Consider the following 17289-nt stretch of genomic DNA (forward strand, 5'->3'; position numbering starts at 1 on the left):
GCGTGGGGGGGGGGTTGGTTTCCCGCGTGGCCCCGCCCCTTCTGACGTCACCCCCTTAATTTCCCCCCCCCCCACTTCCGGCGGCGCTGTCCCGATTATCGCGACTATGGGGAGCGGCGGAGGCGCGCGCGCGCGTCCCGAAAAGGTGACGGGAGCGAGCCGGGCTCCGGGGGGCCGCGGGGGAGGGGCGGGGGGGGAAGAGCTACAATTCCCAGCATGCAGCGGGGCGGCCCCTTCAAGGGGGTCCAATAAGTAACACCCCCGGGGGGGGGGGGGAAGGGGCAGGCAAACCGGGCACAGCCTGGGGCACAGACGCCCCTCCTTCGTCATCCCGTCCGATTTACTGAGCGCTTACGACGTGCAGGGCACTGTGCTGAGCGTTTGGACTTTGAGGGGGTCCAATAAATAGCACCCGGGGGGGGGGAAGCAAACCGTGCAAAGGCCAAAACACCTTGACAGAGACGCCCCTCCCCCTCCTTAGTCATTCAGTCGGATTTACTGAGCGTTTACTATGTGCAGAGCACTGTCCTGGGCGTTTGGAATTTCAGGGGTCCAATAAATAGCACCTGGGGGGGGGGAGGCAAACCGCTCAAAGGCCAAGAAACTCGGACGGAGACGCCCCTCCTTAGTCATTCAGTCGTATTTACTGAGCGCTTACTATGTGCAGAGCACTGTACTGAACGTTTGGAATTTGAGGGGTCCAATAAATACCACGGGGGGGTGGGCAAACCCGCGCAAAGGCCAAAAAACCTTGGACAGAGACGCCCCTCCCTCTCCTTAGTCATTCAGTCCTATTTACTGAGCGCTTACTATGCGCAGAGCACTGTCCTGAGCGTTTGGAATTTCAGGGGTCCAATAAGTAGCACCTGGGGGGGGGGGGAGGCAAACCGCACAACGGCCAAAATATTCGGATAGAGACGCCTCTCCCCTCCTGAGTTATTCAGTCGTATTTGCTGAGCGCTTACTATGCGCAGAGCACTGTCCTGAGCATTTGGACTTTAAGGTGTCCAATAAATAGCACCTGGGGGGGAGGCAAACCGCGTAAAGGCCAAAAAACCCGGAAAGAGACGCCCCTCCCCCTCCTTAGTCATTCAGTCCTATTTACTGAGCGCTTACTATGTGCAGGGCACTGTACCGAGCGTTTGGACTTTAAGGGGTCCAATAAGTAGCACCTGGGAGGGAAGCAAACCACTCAAAGGCCAAAAAACCTGGACAGAGTCGCCCCTCCCCCTCCTTATTCATTCCGTCGTATTTATTGAGCCCTTACTATGTGCAGAGCGCTGTACTAAGCGCTTGGACTTTAAGGGGTCCAACAGATACCACCTGGCGGGGGAGGGAACCGGCACGACGGCCAAAAAACCCGGACAGAGGCGCCCCTCTCTTCTTCATTTAGTCGTATTTACTGAGCGCTTACTATGTGCAGAGCGCTGTGCTGAGTGCTTGGAATTTAAGGGGTCCAATAAATACCACCGGGGGCGGGGGGGAGGGGAGGCAGACCTCACAACGGCCTAAAAACCCGGACAGAGACGCCCCTCCCCTCCTTAGTCATTCAGTGGTGTTTACTGAGCACTTACTACGTGCAGAGCGCCGTATTGAGCGTTGGGAATTTAAGGGGGTCCAATAAATAGCACCGGGGGGGGAGACAAACCGCACCCAGGCCAAAAGACTGGGACGGAGACGCCCCTCCCCCTCCTTATTCGGTGGGATTTACTGAGCGCTTACCATGTGCAGGGCACTGTACCGAGCGCGTGGAGACGGAGAGTCCGCTGTTGAGGGGCTTGTCTCGATCTGCTGCCGATTCATCTATTCCGAACGCTCAGTCCAGTGCTCTGCACGTAGTAAGAGCGCTCGGTACGTTCTGTTGAACGGATGAAAGCGCAGTTCGGCACTAGCCGGAGACCATCCCCGCTCGACCACTCTTTCCCTTACCTCGACTCCTGTTAGATCCCCCGCCCGGTCTCAGTCGCTAGTATTTATTATTTTGGTCGATATTAAGCGCTTCCTATCCGACGACGATATCTGTGAAGCGCTCACCGTGTGCCGGGCACCGTACCGAGCGCTTGGAACGGGCGATTCGCCGACGGCTGGTCGCCGATCCGAACCCACGGCGCCGTACGACTCCCGCCGCCAACGCCGCCGACGATCGCGGTGCCCGTTGGCGCGTACGCCGCGCCGGGCGCCGGGCTCGTTACGGGTTACGGGTCCGAGGCCACGAGTCCGAATCCCGGCCCCGCCGCGCGTCGGCTGGGTGACGGCGGGGGAGTCGCCGCGCGGCTCCGGGCCTCGGTTCCCTCGGCCGGGAGGTGGGGGTGGAGCCCGGGAGCCTCGCGTGGGACGGCCCCGACGACCCCGGGTCTCCCCCGGCGCGCGGACCGGCGCCGCGCGCCTGGTGGGCGCTTAACGGATAGCCGCGCGGCCGTCCTGAACGTCGGGGACCAACGCGCCCTCTCGCACGGATCGGAGACGGCCGGCCGAGCAGGCGCGTCGCGGGACGCGCCTCGGCGGCCCCGAGATCCTCAAAGAGAAGGGGGGGGTCGGCGATGGCGGCCAGCGGTCGGGCCAAGAGGTGATGAAGATGGCGGGACGGGCCATCCGGAAAGAAATCCGATTCTGAAAATGACCCGTCCGGCCCGGCACTTTTACACGCCGGACGGAGGGGAAGGGTTTTCCGGAAGCAGAGGGTACCGTCTCGTCGGAACGTCAGAGGCGGCGCGGCTCGGGGGACGGAGGTCGCGGGTCCGGATGCCGGCGCCGCCGCTCGGCAGCTGCGTGACCGTGGGCGGGTCACTTGGCTTCCCCGGGCCTCGGCGACCTCGCCCGTAAGATGGGGACGGAGACCGGGAGCCTCACGTGGGACGGCCTGATGACCCACGGCCGGAGGTTCCGTGCGGAAGCCTCGGTTTCCTCATCTGTCGAACGGGGATTAAATACCCGTCGTCCCACCCGCCTACCGTGAATCCCGGGTGAAATGGGGACTGGGTCCGCTCTGACCCTTCGGGATCACGGCGCGGTCCCGGGCGCGCGGGAAGGGCTTAACGGACGCCACGGCGCCGCAGAAGTTGCCACTGTTATCCGTGTACTTCTTCCCCGGTGCCCCGTACGCCGCTTCGCTTATCGTGAGCGCTTAGCGAATACCACCGTCACCGCTACGGCGGGTCGCCGTCAGTTTTTATCGCCGTGGTGGTCGAAAGAACCCCATCTGTAAAATGGGGGTTAAGACCGTGAGCCTCGCGTGGGACAAGCCCCCGACCCCGTACCTACCCCGGCGCTTCGAGCGGCGCTCAGCGCGTAGTAAGCGCTCAACAGATACCAGCGTTATTACCGTGGTTTTCTCATTTTACAGCGGGAGTTCAGCTCTCATTAAGAACCGACCGTGGAGCGGTCGGTCATCACTCTCCCCTCTGCTGAGGAGATCATCCGGCTGCCGCGTGCTTGGGAAAGCTGTGGTTAATCCCTGTTGCGATTTGAAGGTTTTTGGTTTTTTTTTTAACCACACGCTCCTTTTATTTCCCAGATCGGTCAACCAGCCCCCGAAGCCAAGAGGCGACCAAGGGGTCGGTCTCCCGAAGGTAATAAGTTCTTCATTTCCTCGCTCCCTCCGATCTTTTCCCGCCACTGTCGATTCCCGAAATCCAGCGGGGCGCCGCGGGGTCGGCAACCGATTGCTCGTCGCCAGTGAATCCGTGCCTGTTTCCGATGCGATGATGATAACGTCGGTATCTGTTAAGCGCTTACTGTGTGCAGGGCGCCGGGGTAGATCCGGGGGAAATCGGGTCGTCCCGCGCGAGGTCTTCATCCCCATTTTCCGGAGGAGGGAACCGAGGCACCGAGAAGTGAAGTGACTCGCCCGCGGTCACACGGCTGCCAGGTGGCGGAGCGGGGATTCGAACCCATGACCTCCGACTCCCAAGCCCGGGCTCTTCCCACTGAGCCGCGCTGCCCCCCCCCCCCCGAGTAAGATGTTCTATAGAAGCGATAGGAATTTTAGTCCTTCTCTTAAAACGTCGTTTCTTAAAAACAAAAAAAAAAACAAAAAGGCACGCTAGGAAGAATTTGTAAAGCTCCTCTTTTCCTGGAATAGGTTTGCCCGAATATCAGTTTCCGCTTTTGTCAGATGGAAAGGAAGCGTTGGAAATGTAGGGAGACATCGGAAGGCCGTCCCTTCTCCCGGTTCCCATTCTGAAATTAGGGTTCCCGTCGTCGAGTCTCATTGCCGGGGTTCGGGGGAGAGAAATCCTTGACTGCCGCAAGACTCGGCTTATAATAAGATAAAGACCTTGGCCTCCTGCGTGATGATAATGTTGATATTCGTTAAGCGCTTACTATGTGCCGAGCACCGCTCTACCCGCTGGGGTAGACGCAGCGGAATCAGGTTGTCCCCCGTGGGGCTCCCAGTCTTCATCCCCATTTTCCAGAGGAGGGAACCGAGGCCCAGAGAAGTGAAGTGACTCGCCCGCGGTCACACGGCTGCCAGGTGGCCGAGCCGGGATTCGAACCCATGACCTCTGGACTCCCCAGCCCGGGCTCTCTCCGCCGCGCCGCTTCCCTGATAGTGCAGCAGGCTCATAAGAGACGGTGTCTAATCGATCGATCAGTCATATTTATTGAAGACTCGCCTGGAAGGGTGCCCTAAAGCAGAGTTAGCAGACGTGTTCCCCGCCCACCGGGACCTAACGATCTACGCAGTCCATCTTGTTATAAAAACGTGTAAGGAAATAAAGCGCCCCAAAATCCGTAATAAAAATCGACGGGGGTGCCGCCATCTTCCCTCCTTTGGTCAGGAAGAGCTTTTTCTCATCGCTGAGTCTGGTGGCATCCGCCTCTAACAGACCCGGGATCGACAGTTTTCATTCCGTTAGGCGGGAGGAGCCCCGGCCGGGGAGTCGGGGATCGTGGGTTCAGATCCCGGCTCTGCCGCTCGTCCGGGATGAAGACTGCGCGCCCCACGGGGGGGACCACCCGATCACCTTGGATCTCCCCCCGGCGCTTAGAACGGTGCCCTGCACCTAGTAAGCGCTTAGCAAATGCCAACGTTATCGTTATCGTTGTGGCGGAGTCTCGCTGCGGCCGAGAATTCCCCTCCCTCCGGGTCCTGGCAAGGGGAACGGGCGGCGGGACCCCACCCGCGGGGGAACCGAGAGAAGATCGCCGGGGCCGTCTCTGCCTGTTGCCGACTTGTTCATTCCAAGCGCTCAGTACGGTGCTCTGCACATAGTAAGCGCTCAGTAGATACTACCGAACGAAGAGATCACCAGCTTTAGGAGGGGCTCCCCTGTGGGGGATCCCTGGGAGAGGAGGAGCCTTTATCGAACGCCTCTCGGGAGCAACGCGCCGCGCTCATCGGTCAGTCGGCGGCGTTGGTCGAGCGCCTGCCGCGTGCGGAGCGCTGTACGTTCATTCGGTGGTGTTTATGGAGCGCTCACCGTGTGCAGAGCACTGTACTGAGCGCTTGAAACGTACGGACCGGTAACGGATAGAGACGGCCCCTGCCCTTTGACGGGCGCACGGTCTCATCGGGGGAGACGGACGAGAACAGCGGCGGTAAGTAGAACGGAGGGGACGAACGTCTCCTTAAAGCGGTAGCAAATAGGTAGAATCAAGGTGATGTGCGGCTCATTAACAGAATAAATAGGGTAAGCTCACCTCCTCCGAGAGGCCTTCCCAGACTGAGCTCCCCGCTTTTTTCCCTCTGCTCCCTCTCCCCTCCCCCTTTCACCTCTCCGCAGCCAAACCCTCTTCTCCCCCCCCCCCCTCCGCTCCTCCCCCCCCTCCCGTCCCCTCCCCTCGGCACCGTGCTCGTCCGCTCGACCGTGTCCGTCTTCGTCACCCTGTTTGTTTTGCTTAATGGGATGTACATCACCCCGATTCTGGTCAGTCGCCGTTGTTTTTACGAGACGCCCTTCCCCTCGACTCTGTTTATCGCCGTCGTTCTCGTCCGTCCGTCTCCCCCGATCGGACCGTGAGCCCGTCAGAGGGCGGGGACCGGCTCTGTGGCCGACTCGTCCGTTCCAGGCGCTTAGTCCAGTGCTCTGCACGTAGTAAGCGCTCGATGAATACTGTCGAATGAGTGAATGAACGTGGGAGAGTACAGCGCTGCAGGGTCGGTAGGCCCGTTCCCTGCCTTCAAGAAGCTCGCCGTCTAGAAGGGGAGGCGGACATTAGTATAAATAGTAATAATGATGATTCCGGTATTTAAGAGCTTACTGTATGCCAGGCACTGTATTAAGTTCTGGAGTAGATACGAGGTAATTGGGTTGAGTACAGTCCCTCTCACGGGGCTTGCGGTCTTAATCCCCATTAAAGGTGAGGAAACCGAGGCACAGAGACGTGCGGTGAGCGGCAGAGGGGCCCAGCGTAAAGAGCACGGGCCTCGAAGTCAGAGGATGTGGGTTCTGATCCCGGCTCCTCCGCGTGTTTGCCGTCTGGCCTCGGGCAAGTCACTTCGCTTCCCTGTGCCTCGGTCACCTCATCTGTAAAATGGGGATCGAGACCGTGAGCCCCGTGTGGGACGGGGCCCGTGTCTGCTCTGATTACCTTATATCTACCCCTGTGCTTGGCGCGTAATAAGCCCTTGCCAGACACCACGATTTTCATTAGTTTTATAGTTGAGATGACTTGCCCAAGGTCACGCAGCGGGGAAGAGGTAGAGCTGTTAGGTTTTTTTTGTTTCTGTTATTTTTAACAAACACAGAAAGCTAAGTGACTTTTGTTCAAGGTCAGAGCAGGCAAGTGGAAAGCTGGGGCTTCTGTCTCCGGCTCTTTCCACTAGACCATCCTGCCCTTGTACGGTCTCCCTGAAATACTGTGATATAATGCGTTTCCACGGGCCTAAGAGAGTGAATGAATAGGAGGAGGAGTCTGGGTTTTGTGAGATCAATCCCTTTAGCTCACTGGCTTCCGTGAATTCTTCGTGTCAGTCTTTCATGCAAGAAGTCGTAAGCGTGGATTACATTAAATATCTCTCTTCCCCTCCAACAGGGAAAATGCACCCAAACTCTAAAAAGGTCAAATTAGTCACCAAGGGAAGAGTAAAATGGAAGCCTCTTACGGACGAGAGTAAGGAGCATTTGCAAGCCGTGATGGATTCTGTAATTCTGTGAGTACGCAGGCTTTCCGTTCTGCTCCTCGGGGCAGCGTCTCCCGCTTTTCTGCAGAGATGCCTATTTCATAAATCCCCATTCCCTCCGCTTCGCTGTCGGAGGCCGTGTGTGCCGGCGTCGTTAGCCAGACCTCACCGGCTGCCTGCGTGAGTAGTACGGCATCTTTCTACAATGCCTTCTGCCGGCGGCCTTGGAACGGGACTGACCCAGTTGGAGGCCAGAGCAGAGCGAGGACAGGACGGAGGGATCTCCAAGGGACCCGCAGTCCACTGAAGGGGTGTTTAGGGGTCGAGATGAGAGAGAGGAGGCAGTTAGAGATTACCGAATTGGTACGAGAGAGACCAAAGAGGGGCTAAACAAGTGATGAAGACAACCCTAGAATAAAAGATAAATGGTGGCGTTCGTTAGGCACCGTTCTAAGCGCTGGGGGGATACGCGGTGATCGGGTGGTGCCACGTGGGGCTCACGGTTTTAATCCCCATTTTACGGACGAGGGGACCGAGGCGCCGAGAAGTTAAGTGACTCGCCCACCGCCGCACAGCCGACGAGCGGCAGAGCCGGGATGGTTTTAGCGGGCCGTTCTCCAAGAAATCGCTGTGCCTTTAAATGAGTAAAATGGAAAGCCCCTGTGATGACAGCATAATTTAATGACCGTGAGCTCTTCCTTGGGAGATCCAGTGGATTCTGATAAGGACGATAATTCTGGGGTTTAAGCGCTTACTGTATTCCAGGCGCTCCACCAAGGACCGGAGTGGATCTGAACGAATCAGGTTGGACACGGCCCCTGTCCCTCGTGGGGCTCCCAGTCTCGATCCCCATTTCACAGATGAGGGAACTGAGGCCCAGAGAGGTGAAGTGACTCGCCCAAGGTCACCCGGCAGATAAGTGGCAGAGCGGGGATCAGAACCCACCACCTTCCTCTGACGCCCCCTAAGCGCCACCGAGTTTTAGTTCCGCCCGTAAAGTTTCCCCGAGATCCATTAGTTCTGCGGGGCGGATAGCTCCGGCCCGGTCGGCCTCTGTAGGACGACGACAGGTCAGTCTGACCGACTGTAAGAAGCGGTGGTATTTACTGAGCGCCCTCTGGGCCCAGTAAGCGCTCGAGAGAGGGATGGTGACTGTGATGGAGTCTCCTGTGAGGTGCGAGGCACAGGCCGTGGTATCGAGCCTTCGGAACCGAGAACCCGCTTGAGGGAATCGATGAGAATTTGCCGAGCGCCATCTTCGGTCTGTCGTTCCTGCCGGCCACGTTAAATGGTGGTGTTCGTTAAGCGCCCGCTATGTGCCGAGCGCTGTTCCAAGCGCTGAGGTAGATACAGGTGGTCCCCCGTGGGGCGCACAGTTTTAATCCCCATTTTCCAGATGGGGGAACGGAGGCCCAGAGAAGTGAAGTGACTCGCCCACCCGTCAGCTGGCAAGCGGCGGAGCCGGGACCCGAACCCATGACCTCCGACCCCCCCCCCAAGCCCGGGCCCTCTCCACTGTGCCGCGCTGCTTCCCATTCCCCCCGGAGCGCTGGTGGCCGGTAGCCGAATGGGGCGAGCCGCCCAATCCGCCCAGGGGTTTTTTTTTTACACGCGGGGCCCGCTTACGGCCGACGTGACCGGAGCCTGGCGCCGGTGCTCGGCCGCAGCTCCTTGACCCCCGTCAGGCGTTACGGTCCCCGTGCCCCGCGTCTTGTAACACCCTCGATAGTCTTTCGATTAGAGATCTTCCCTGCCGATGCGATACACCTGGCAGGCGGTGCCCTCCGGAGTCAGCTGCGGTATTCATTAATAATAATAATAATAATGTTGGTATCTGTTGAGCGCTTACTCTGTGCCAAGCACTGTTCTAAGCGCCGGGGTAGATACAAGGTAGCTTTCCCGTCTGCCGCGTGCCGGCCAAGACGCGGGATGATCGCATCAGAAGCTGTCGAAGAGGGGTGGCCCCCTGCCAGCAGGTGATGAGCAGAGGTCCGGATTCATTCGATAGTATCTCTTGAGCGCTCACGCTGTGCAGCGCCCCGGACTAAGCGCTTGGAATGGACAGGTCGGTGACAGATGGAGACGGTCCCTGCCCTTTGGCGGGCTGACGGTCTTTGAGGGAATGGACGGGAGGCAGAGAGGAGGGAGGGGATCTGAGCGAGAAAGTCTTGATGGTGGGTGCCGCCGAACCCCTCTTGCTGGGAATCGTTCTCCCTCTTTCATTCTAGGTCTGTCTTGAGTCGGAAAACGGAAGGAAAAGAAAACATTCAAAGTCACCTCAACGGCTTGAAGGAAAGGTATGGCCGTAGGAATGAGAGCTGTTAGGTTTTTTTTCTTTTACTAGGTCAACTTGGCTGCATTTTATATGTGTGTGTGTGTGTGTATATGATATATCATCATATATCAAAAATATGATCATATGCCATATATATCATTATATATATACACACATTATATATATATATAAATTATATATATATGCACATTATAGGTATATATATACAATACGACTATTATACTATATATAGCATGATAGTCAAATTATTTATACGACTATATATATATATAAATTGTATAATTCATATGAATAATTTGACTATCATGCTATATATATATATGTGTGTGTGTGTGTGTGTGTATAGTCGGGTTTTTTAATATATATATATATGTAGTATAATAGTTGTATTACTATTTATACGACTATATATATATAATACTGTACTATACATTATACTATATAATAGCCGTAAATATATAGTATAATAGTCATGAGATAGATAGATAGATAGATAGATAGATAGATAGATAGATAGATAGATAGATAGATAGTAATAGTTGTATTACTATTTATACGTCTATATATAATACTATACATATATGCTATTATATAATATAATAGTCATATAATAGTTATCAGCAAAGAGGAGATGCATCATTTGCTCAGCCCCAAACTGGTTCTGCCTAATTGGACTTTTACTAGTCACTCCGTAGCGCTGCGTATAGCTTTGATGAGATTGTGCCTATTCCTGTTTGATCTCGCTTGTTAAATATGAAGTCTGTTGCTCTGGTTTCTTAGGCTTGGAGTACTTTACAATTCAGTCATTTTTCTTCGGAATGTTTTAAGCGATAAAACCAGTCACACTTTCCTTTTCGTTGATTTAGACTTTTTACGTTATGCAAGACTCTGGAAATCCCTCCAAGAAAGCTGGAGAATCTGAAAAAAATGCAGAACCTGAAGGCGATGGAGGTTCAGCGACTGAAAACCAATGAAGAGAATTTGGAATTGCTGCAGGTATTGAAACTGTGGCGATGTAGTTGGGCATCATATATATCTGGCCTGCGTGGGGGGGTGGTTTTATGGTATCTGTTAAGCACTTGCTAAGAATTGTAGTAAGCACTGGGGTAGATAGAGGCTAATCAGGTCGGACACAGTCCGTGTCTCATATGGAGCTCACGGTCCTTACCTCCATTTTTAGATGAGGTAACTGAGGCACAGGGAAGTGAATTGTCTTGCCCGAGGTCACAGGGCAGACAAGTGACTTAGCCGGGATTAGAACCCAGATCCTTCTGCCTCCCAGGCCTGCGCTCCATCCCTTGGGCCACATTACTCCCTAGTTCCCTTAAGGACCCATCAGTGACTTCTGAGGAAGTTGCAGAGTCTTACCCATGTAGCATTCCTGGTTTTGTTTCTTTTGCCGAACTGCGATGGCCGCAAGGTGATCCGGCCCAGTACTGGTCCTCAATCCCAGAGTTCATTTTACCAGATCTGTTACCGGTCTGCCTGGCGCAGTGACTCTGAGGAGACAGAAGCCGTCCAGGCAGTCTCGAAGAATTGAGACCTTCAAAGAAAACCTCCTCCTTCTCTGTCACTGAGGTGAATTGCTTGAAGAACAATTTGTAGCGTTACTTTCACTTTTCTGCCCTCAGACACTGGTTCCCTTTGCACCTCCAATCGCCCGTCCACTCTGAGCATCTACTTTTGCTTAGCTCACGGAAGTTCTCAGGGCTAATCACGTGGGCCAACCTGATGACCCCGTATCTACCCCGGCGCTGAGAACAGTGCTCGGCACATAGTAAGCGCTTAACAGATGCCAACGTTATTATTAATAATCTTTCCCTTGCTTGGGTTTGGAGTCGCAGACATTTCGTTCCAACCCCATGAGGACTCGTATTCTCGTCTTCTACGTGCTCATCTTTGGAGTTAATCAGGGAGCTATTGTCCCCCGCAACTCCTCCAGTAAATCCTCTCCAGGGTTCTCAACCTTACTGCCCCGTCTCCACAAAGCTGGTTATGTAACTCAGAAAAAGGATTTAGTTTCGGGAAAAATCACCTGCCACAGCCATGCAAGCAACTCTGCCCGATGTTTTTTTGTTTTATCCCACTTTTATCTGGAACTGCCGGTTCCTCCTCCCAGTAAGAGCGTAACAAATACCATTTAGAAAGAAAGTGTTCCCTCATTCTCTTGTTGCAGTCTAACTGTAAAGCGTAGTGAAATGTTCATTCTGGTAGCAGCTGTAGATGACTTAGTGTTGCTTCACTCACCACTTTCTTTCATAAGTGGAAAATCATTTTAAAAGAGAGGCCTATGGGACCAAATTGCTCCCCGGGGGCTTTAGGCAGGATTCTTTCAGGAGGACTGAGGATAACCGAATAATGGGAAATGAATATGTTTAATTTTAGGGGAGCAGCCTACCGGGTGTAGTGGAAAAAAGTATGGGGCTGGGAAGCCAGAAACTCGGATTCTAGCTCTATCAGTGACCTGCCGTCTGTCTTTTCCTCTGAAAAAATGGAGATGATACTTGCCCTCTTTCCCCTCGACTGGGCTTGGGTCTCATCTGATTACCTTGTCACTACCCCAGTGCTCAGCGGAGTGTTAGACAGATGTAACCCCCCGATTAGACCGTAAGCCCGTCAGTGGGCAGGGACTGTCTCTATTTGTTACATTCCAAGCGCTTACTACAGTACTCTGCACATAGTAAGCGCTCAGTAAATACTATTGGATGAATAGTTTATAGTAAATTACCTAGAGATTTAAAAGAAAGGCCCCGGGCCCAGCCCCCTTCTACTACCAACAGAGCGGCAGTGATCGACCCCGTCACCCAAGCTAAAAGAGCACAGGAATTTGTGAGCAAGATTTAGAAAGGCCTCTGATAGATTATAAAGTGTTTATAATAATGTCTGTCTTCCCAGCTACACTGTAAGCTCACTGGGGGCAGGGAACACGTCTACCCACTCTTTGGTATTGGGCTCTTCTTCCAAGTGCTTAGTACGGTGCTCTGCACACAGTAAACACTCACCAAATACCATGAATTGATCGATCCTCTTGGGCTAGGCCTCTAGTCCTAAGAATACTAACTTATCCAAAAACGTACAAACAGTAAACAGAGATAGGAATCAGTGATTTTCAAACTAATTTAAATAGCAGGAAAAAGAGAGTACCCAGTCTTATCATTTGAGCCAAAAGGATTAGACCCCTAAGGGCTGATGAGGAGAATGTCGCTTCTCTGGGCCTCCATTACCTTGTCTGTAAAATGGGGACAAATAATAATGTCGTGTGAGCCCCATGGGGGACGGGCCTGTGTCCAACCCGATTAACTTGTGTGCACCCCAGCGCTTAGTACAGTGTCTGGCACATTCATTCATTCGTTGGTATTTATTGAGTTTTTCAACTCTGAGAATCTGTGACACAACACTTGTCTGAATCCTCATCCTATATTCGGTGCGTAACGTAGTGCTTGGCATAGTGCTTAATAAGTAGCAAAACCGTATTGTGTTTTTTTTTATGATACTAAGCATTTTCTTTATGCCAGGCAGTGTCCTAAGTGCTAGAGTAGATAGGAGGCCATCAAAGTCCATGTCCCACATGGGGCTCACAGCTTTAATCCCTGTTTGACAGATGAGGGAACTGAGGCACAGAGGAATTAAGTGACTTACCCGAGGTCACACAGCAGACGTGTGGCAGAGCCTCACTTAGAACCCGTGTCCTCAGACTCCCAGGCCGGTGCTCTTTCCGCAAGGCCAAGCTACTTCTCCACTGATGTGGTGGCACGTCAGCGTGTCTTGAGATCCTGAAAATTTCCGAGCTTGCACAATTTTGATGACTGGTTTTCGTCGGTAACGGTGTAGCACATCCAGCAAATCTAGTTGGGAAAGGAATTAGCTCCTGGACCGTTGAATGAGAGGTTGGCACGTTTCTTATCGTTCACCTAGAAAGAAGTAGGCAAAGTAGTCGAGGCCATACACCCAATGAATGAAGAAATCCAAAGCCTCCAGGCCAGAATTCAACTTCTCAAGGATGAGCTGGAGGAAGAGGAGGACAAGGCTGAACAGGTAACCGAAGCGGGATTCGTTATCGCTGGTCACCATCCTAGGGGCTGGGCGAAATTCATTCCAGGCACCTCAGTTCTGGTAAATCTTCTCACTGGTTCGGGGGAACATAGAGTGTAATGGGAGTGGGTAGACACGTTCCATTTGCTATATATATATATATATATATATAGTGAACAAGCACATATGTATAGTATGGTGTTCGAGTGCTTAATATGTGTCAAACACTGTTCCGAGTGCTTCTCGTTTCGTGCTTTTGTGACTCCTACCTACGTAGGTACTCGCGACCTTTCTGCACTTTTATCCCTGCCTGAAAGGTCCTGAACCTAAGCACTAACTCACCTATATATCCTCCCTTCCTGTTCTATTTATTGCTATTGTTTTTGTCCGTCCGTCTCCCCCGATGAGACCGTAAGCCCGCCAGTGGGCGGGGACCGTCTCTATCTGTTGCCGATCTGTCCCTTCCAAGCGCTTAGTCCGGTGCTCTGCACATAGTAAGCGCTCAGTAAATGCTCTTGAATGAATGCCTGTAAGCTGGTTGTAAGCCGGGAATGTGTCTGTTCATTTCGATACGGTACTCTCCCAAGTGCCTCGTACAGTTCTCCGCGCGTAGTAAGCGCTCGATACAATAGAACGGCCGAATGGCTTTCCGAACGTTTGCCAAGAGGAACAGAGAGTGAAGGGATCTGTTCGCCCTCATTTCATTGAACGCTAATTTTCTCTCTTTGCTAGATGTCTCAAACCGACCACGGCAAGATCGTCTCTCTACCCGAACTCTCTGAAAGAAGTCTTAAAGCACCTCTGCTTCAGGTAAAAAGAGCCGATCAGCACAGATTTCTCTGTCGGTGATGAAACTAGCAATAAGCCGCAGAAATTGAAATGCCTTTTGATGAACTGGAGGTCTTAGACCTTCCTTGCTTGAAACTTCCTAGACGGTTGCAATCAATCGTCGTCCTCCTACCAGTATTCCTCCAGCGAGACGGATCTTTCTAGTGCACGCAGTTCTGCTACCTCCCTACGTTCCTCCGACGGTGTTAGCCTGTCAGGGTACGGTGCGTCGCCTTGTCGGAAGAAACGGTTATGCCCGTGCCCCCGGGACCGCGTGATGTTTCCTCACCTCGGGACCGGAAGCAGCATGGCCTAGTGGATAGAGCACGGGCCTGGGCGTCAGAATCCCAGCTCTGCCGCTTGTCTGTTGTGTGATCTTGGGCAAGTCACTTTATTTCTCTGTGCCTCGGTTGCCGCATCTGTAAAATGGAGAGTAAGACCGTGAGTCCCGTGTGGGACATGAACTGTTTCCGACCTAATTACCTTGTATCTACCCCAGAGCTTAGTACGGTGCCTGGCACTGAACGTCTTATCTTCCCACTGAACTTATCTTCCCACCCAGACCCTGTCCTCCCGCTCACTTTCCCATCACTGTTGACGACCGTCATCCTTCCTGCCTCACAAGCCCATAATCTTGGCATCATCCTTGACTCCTCTATCTCGTTTCACGTATTCAGTCCTGTCGGTTCTACCTTCCCAGCATCGCCAAAATCGGCTCCTTCGTCTCTGTCCAGACTGTACCACCTTTATGCGAACACTTATCCCGGCCCGCCTTGATTATTGTATCGGCCTCCTTGCTGACCTCCCTGCCTCCTGTCTCTCCCCACTCCAGTCCACACACCATTCTGCTGCCCGCATCGTTTTTCCTTTAAAAATGTTCAGCCCACGTTTCCCCACTCTTCAAGAAACTCCAGCGGTACCTCCACGTCAAACAAAAACTCCTCACCATTGACTCCAGATCACTTAATCACCTTGCCCCCTCCTACCTCACCTTGCTACTGTCCTACTACAAGCCAGCCCTCGCACTTCATTCCTCTAATACTAACCTCCCCACTGTACCTCGATCTCCCCTGTCTTGCCGCCGACCTCTCGCCCGCATCCTGCCTCCGGCTTGCAGTGCCCTCCCCCCTCATATCCGACAGATAATTGCTCTCCTCCACTTCGAAACCTTACTGAAGGCACATCTCCTCCAAGAAGCCTTCCCTGACTAAGCCCTCCTCTCCCACTCCCTTCTGCGCCGCTCTTACTCGCCCCTTCCTTCATCCTCCCTCCCCTTCCTGCAGCACACATGTATAGATCTGTAATTTATCTATCTATTCATATTAATGTCTGTCTCCCCCTCTAGACGGTGAGTTCGTTGCGGGCAGGAACGTGTCTGGCACTCGTTATATGGCACTCTCCCAAACGCTTAGTGCAGTGCTTTGTACACAGTAAGCGCTCCGTAAAGGCGATTGAATAGATGGCACACAGAAAGCACTTAAATACCATTACTGTAGTCCTCTCCCAAGTACTCAGTACAGTGCTCAGCACACAGTAAGAACTCGCTAAATACCACCGATTGACCGGACACTGGCACGAAGACTCTGTTCGGGTTGGGCTGTTTCAGGGCAGACTGGAGATTTCCGGGTTTTATCGTAGAACCCCATGACACAGACTTGGGTGGGGCCAGAGGCGAGACGGAGCCTTCATCTGTTCACCGAAAATCGACGGCGGCCGCACTTCCTTACGTTAACGCCTTCGGGGAAGGTGATCCCACCTCATACCTCTCCGTGTTTTCTTGCCTCTCCATTTCCTTAGGAAGAGATACTGATGAAGATCCCAAACCATGAGGGTCTTCTGAAGGACTTGCAAACTGTGCAGAACTCAGCTGAAATGAAAGACATGTTTACTTTTGTGGAAGAAGCCTATAAGAAGCTCCTGAAAAGTCACTGAATGAAATGTTTCCGCCGTATTACTAGTAAATGCCTAACGCCAGCGAAGCCCGTTTGACCCCGGGGTGATATTCTTAAGCTACCACTGGAGGGAAAAAGAAGCTCTGAAAATTGCCGGCCACTCTGTCGGTCTGGAGGCCGTAAACCAATGCCCGTCGTCCCCGGGACCTCTTCGGCGTTCGGGTGGCTAGAGCGGACCTCACGGTGAAAATCCAACCGCCCGTTCATCAGAAGGGCATCCTTGTGGGACTTGTCGTTTCAGCTTTTGTATCTACACAACTAAAAGGAGCAAGCCTTACCCAGCTGGGGGGGGGGGCGGGGGGGGCTTCAGGCTAGGCCACAGCGGCCCCAAAGGGAGCTAGGTGCTCTTTAACCCCGGTAAATGAAGCACGATCCTGCGAGCGTCTCTCAAACGTCGCTGCTGTGGATCTCGGAGCCTTTGCCGGGACTTGGTGGCTTCTGAGAGTCCGATCTGATCCCCTACGTTTGAAACCCCCTCCTCCCCTCTCAGTCTGTGGGAGTTCAAGCGTGGTCACTTTTCTTCCCCCTCCTATGAGGAGGAGGAGGATCGGAGGTGAGTCAGCTGCCAGGAGAAATGTGGGGAGTGTGAGAATTGGAAGGCCCTGTCGGGTGACCGTATTTTGCTTTTGGACGGGTGGCGTGACCCCATTCATTTACTGGGCTGGATTATTTTATTGTCAGGGAGTGGTTATAGGTCAGGATCGCATGTTCCGTGACTGAAGCGTTACTCTGCCCTCATCACACTTCAGTTGTCTGCCCTGAGCGCTTACAGTGTGCAGAGCACTGTACTAAGCGCTTATGGTGGGGCGACAGAAGAGAAACGACTATTTTCTGAACCCCGATCTCCGCGTCCTCTTCACAGACAGATTTTCTATGAAGTGTAGCTCCTAGGAGTTTTGATATGAAATGGTAGTTTATTAAAGTGTACGTTTAATGCTCCGTGAATTGGCTCTCACTGAAGTTGTAAATTGCAAAATCTGTTTTTAAACGTAAGAGTCTCGCGTGGCGTGCTCTCAGAAGGAGATTCCTCGAGCGGATGTGAGCAGGGGGATGGCGGAAAACCGTGCCTCTTTAGGATGTTATGAAATAAAATATTTTCCCAATGTAGAAACCTC

The 17289-nt window shown here is 53.2% G+C and overlaps 1 protein-coding gene across 1 annotated transcript; it reads left to right on the top strand.

Annotated features, from left to right (window-relative positions):
* The first annotated feature begins 46 nt into the window (after nt 1-46).
* On the top strand, nt 47-17119 carry CENPQ (centromere protein Q). Its single transcript, XM_029072283.2, has 8 exons — nt 47-145; nt 3515-3569; nt 6979-7096; nt 9295-9363; nt 10229-10358; nt 13278-13397; nt 14127-14204; nt 16020-17119. Exons 1-8 carry the CDS (start codon nt 107-109, stop codon nt 16152-16154), a joined length of 744 nt encoding a protein of 247 aa, XP_028928116.1. The 5' UTR covers nt 47-106; the 3' UTR covers nt 16155-17119.
* The last annotated feature ends 170 nt before the right edge of the window (nt 17120-17289 follow it).

This window comes from Ornithorhynchus anatinus, chromosome 9 (genome assembly GCF_004115215.2).
Source record: "Ornithorhynchus anatinus isolate Pmale09 chromosome 9, mOrnAna1.pri.v4, whole genome shotgun sequence".
Classification (NCBI taxonomy): Eukaryota; Metazoa; Chordata; class Mammalia; order Monotremata; family Ornithorhynchidae; genus Ornithorhynchus; species Ornithorhynchus anatinus.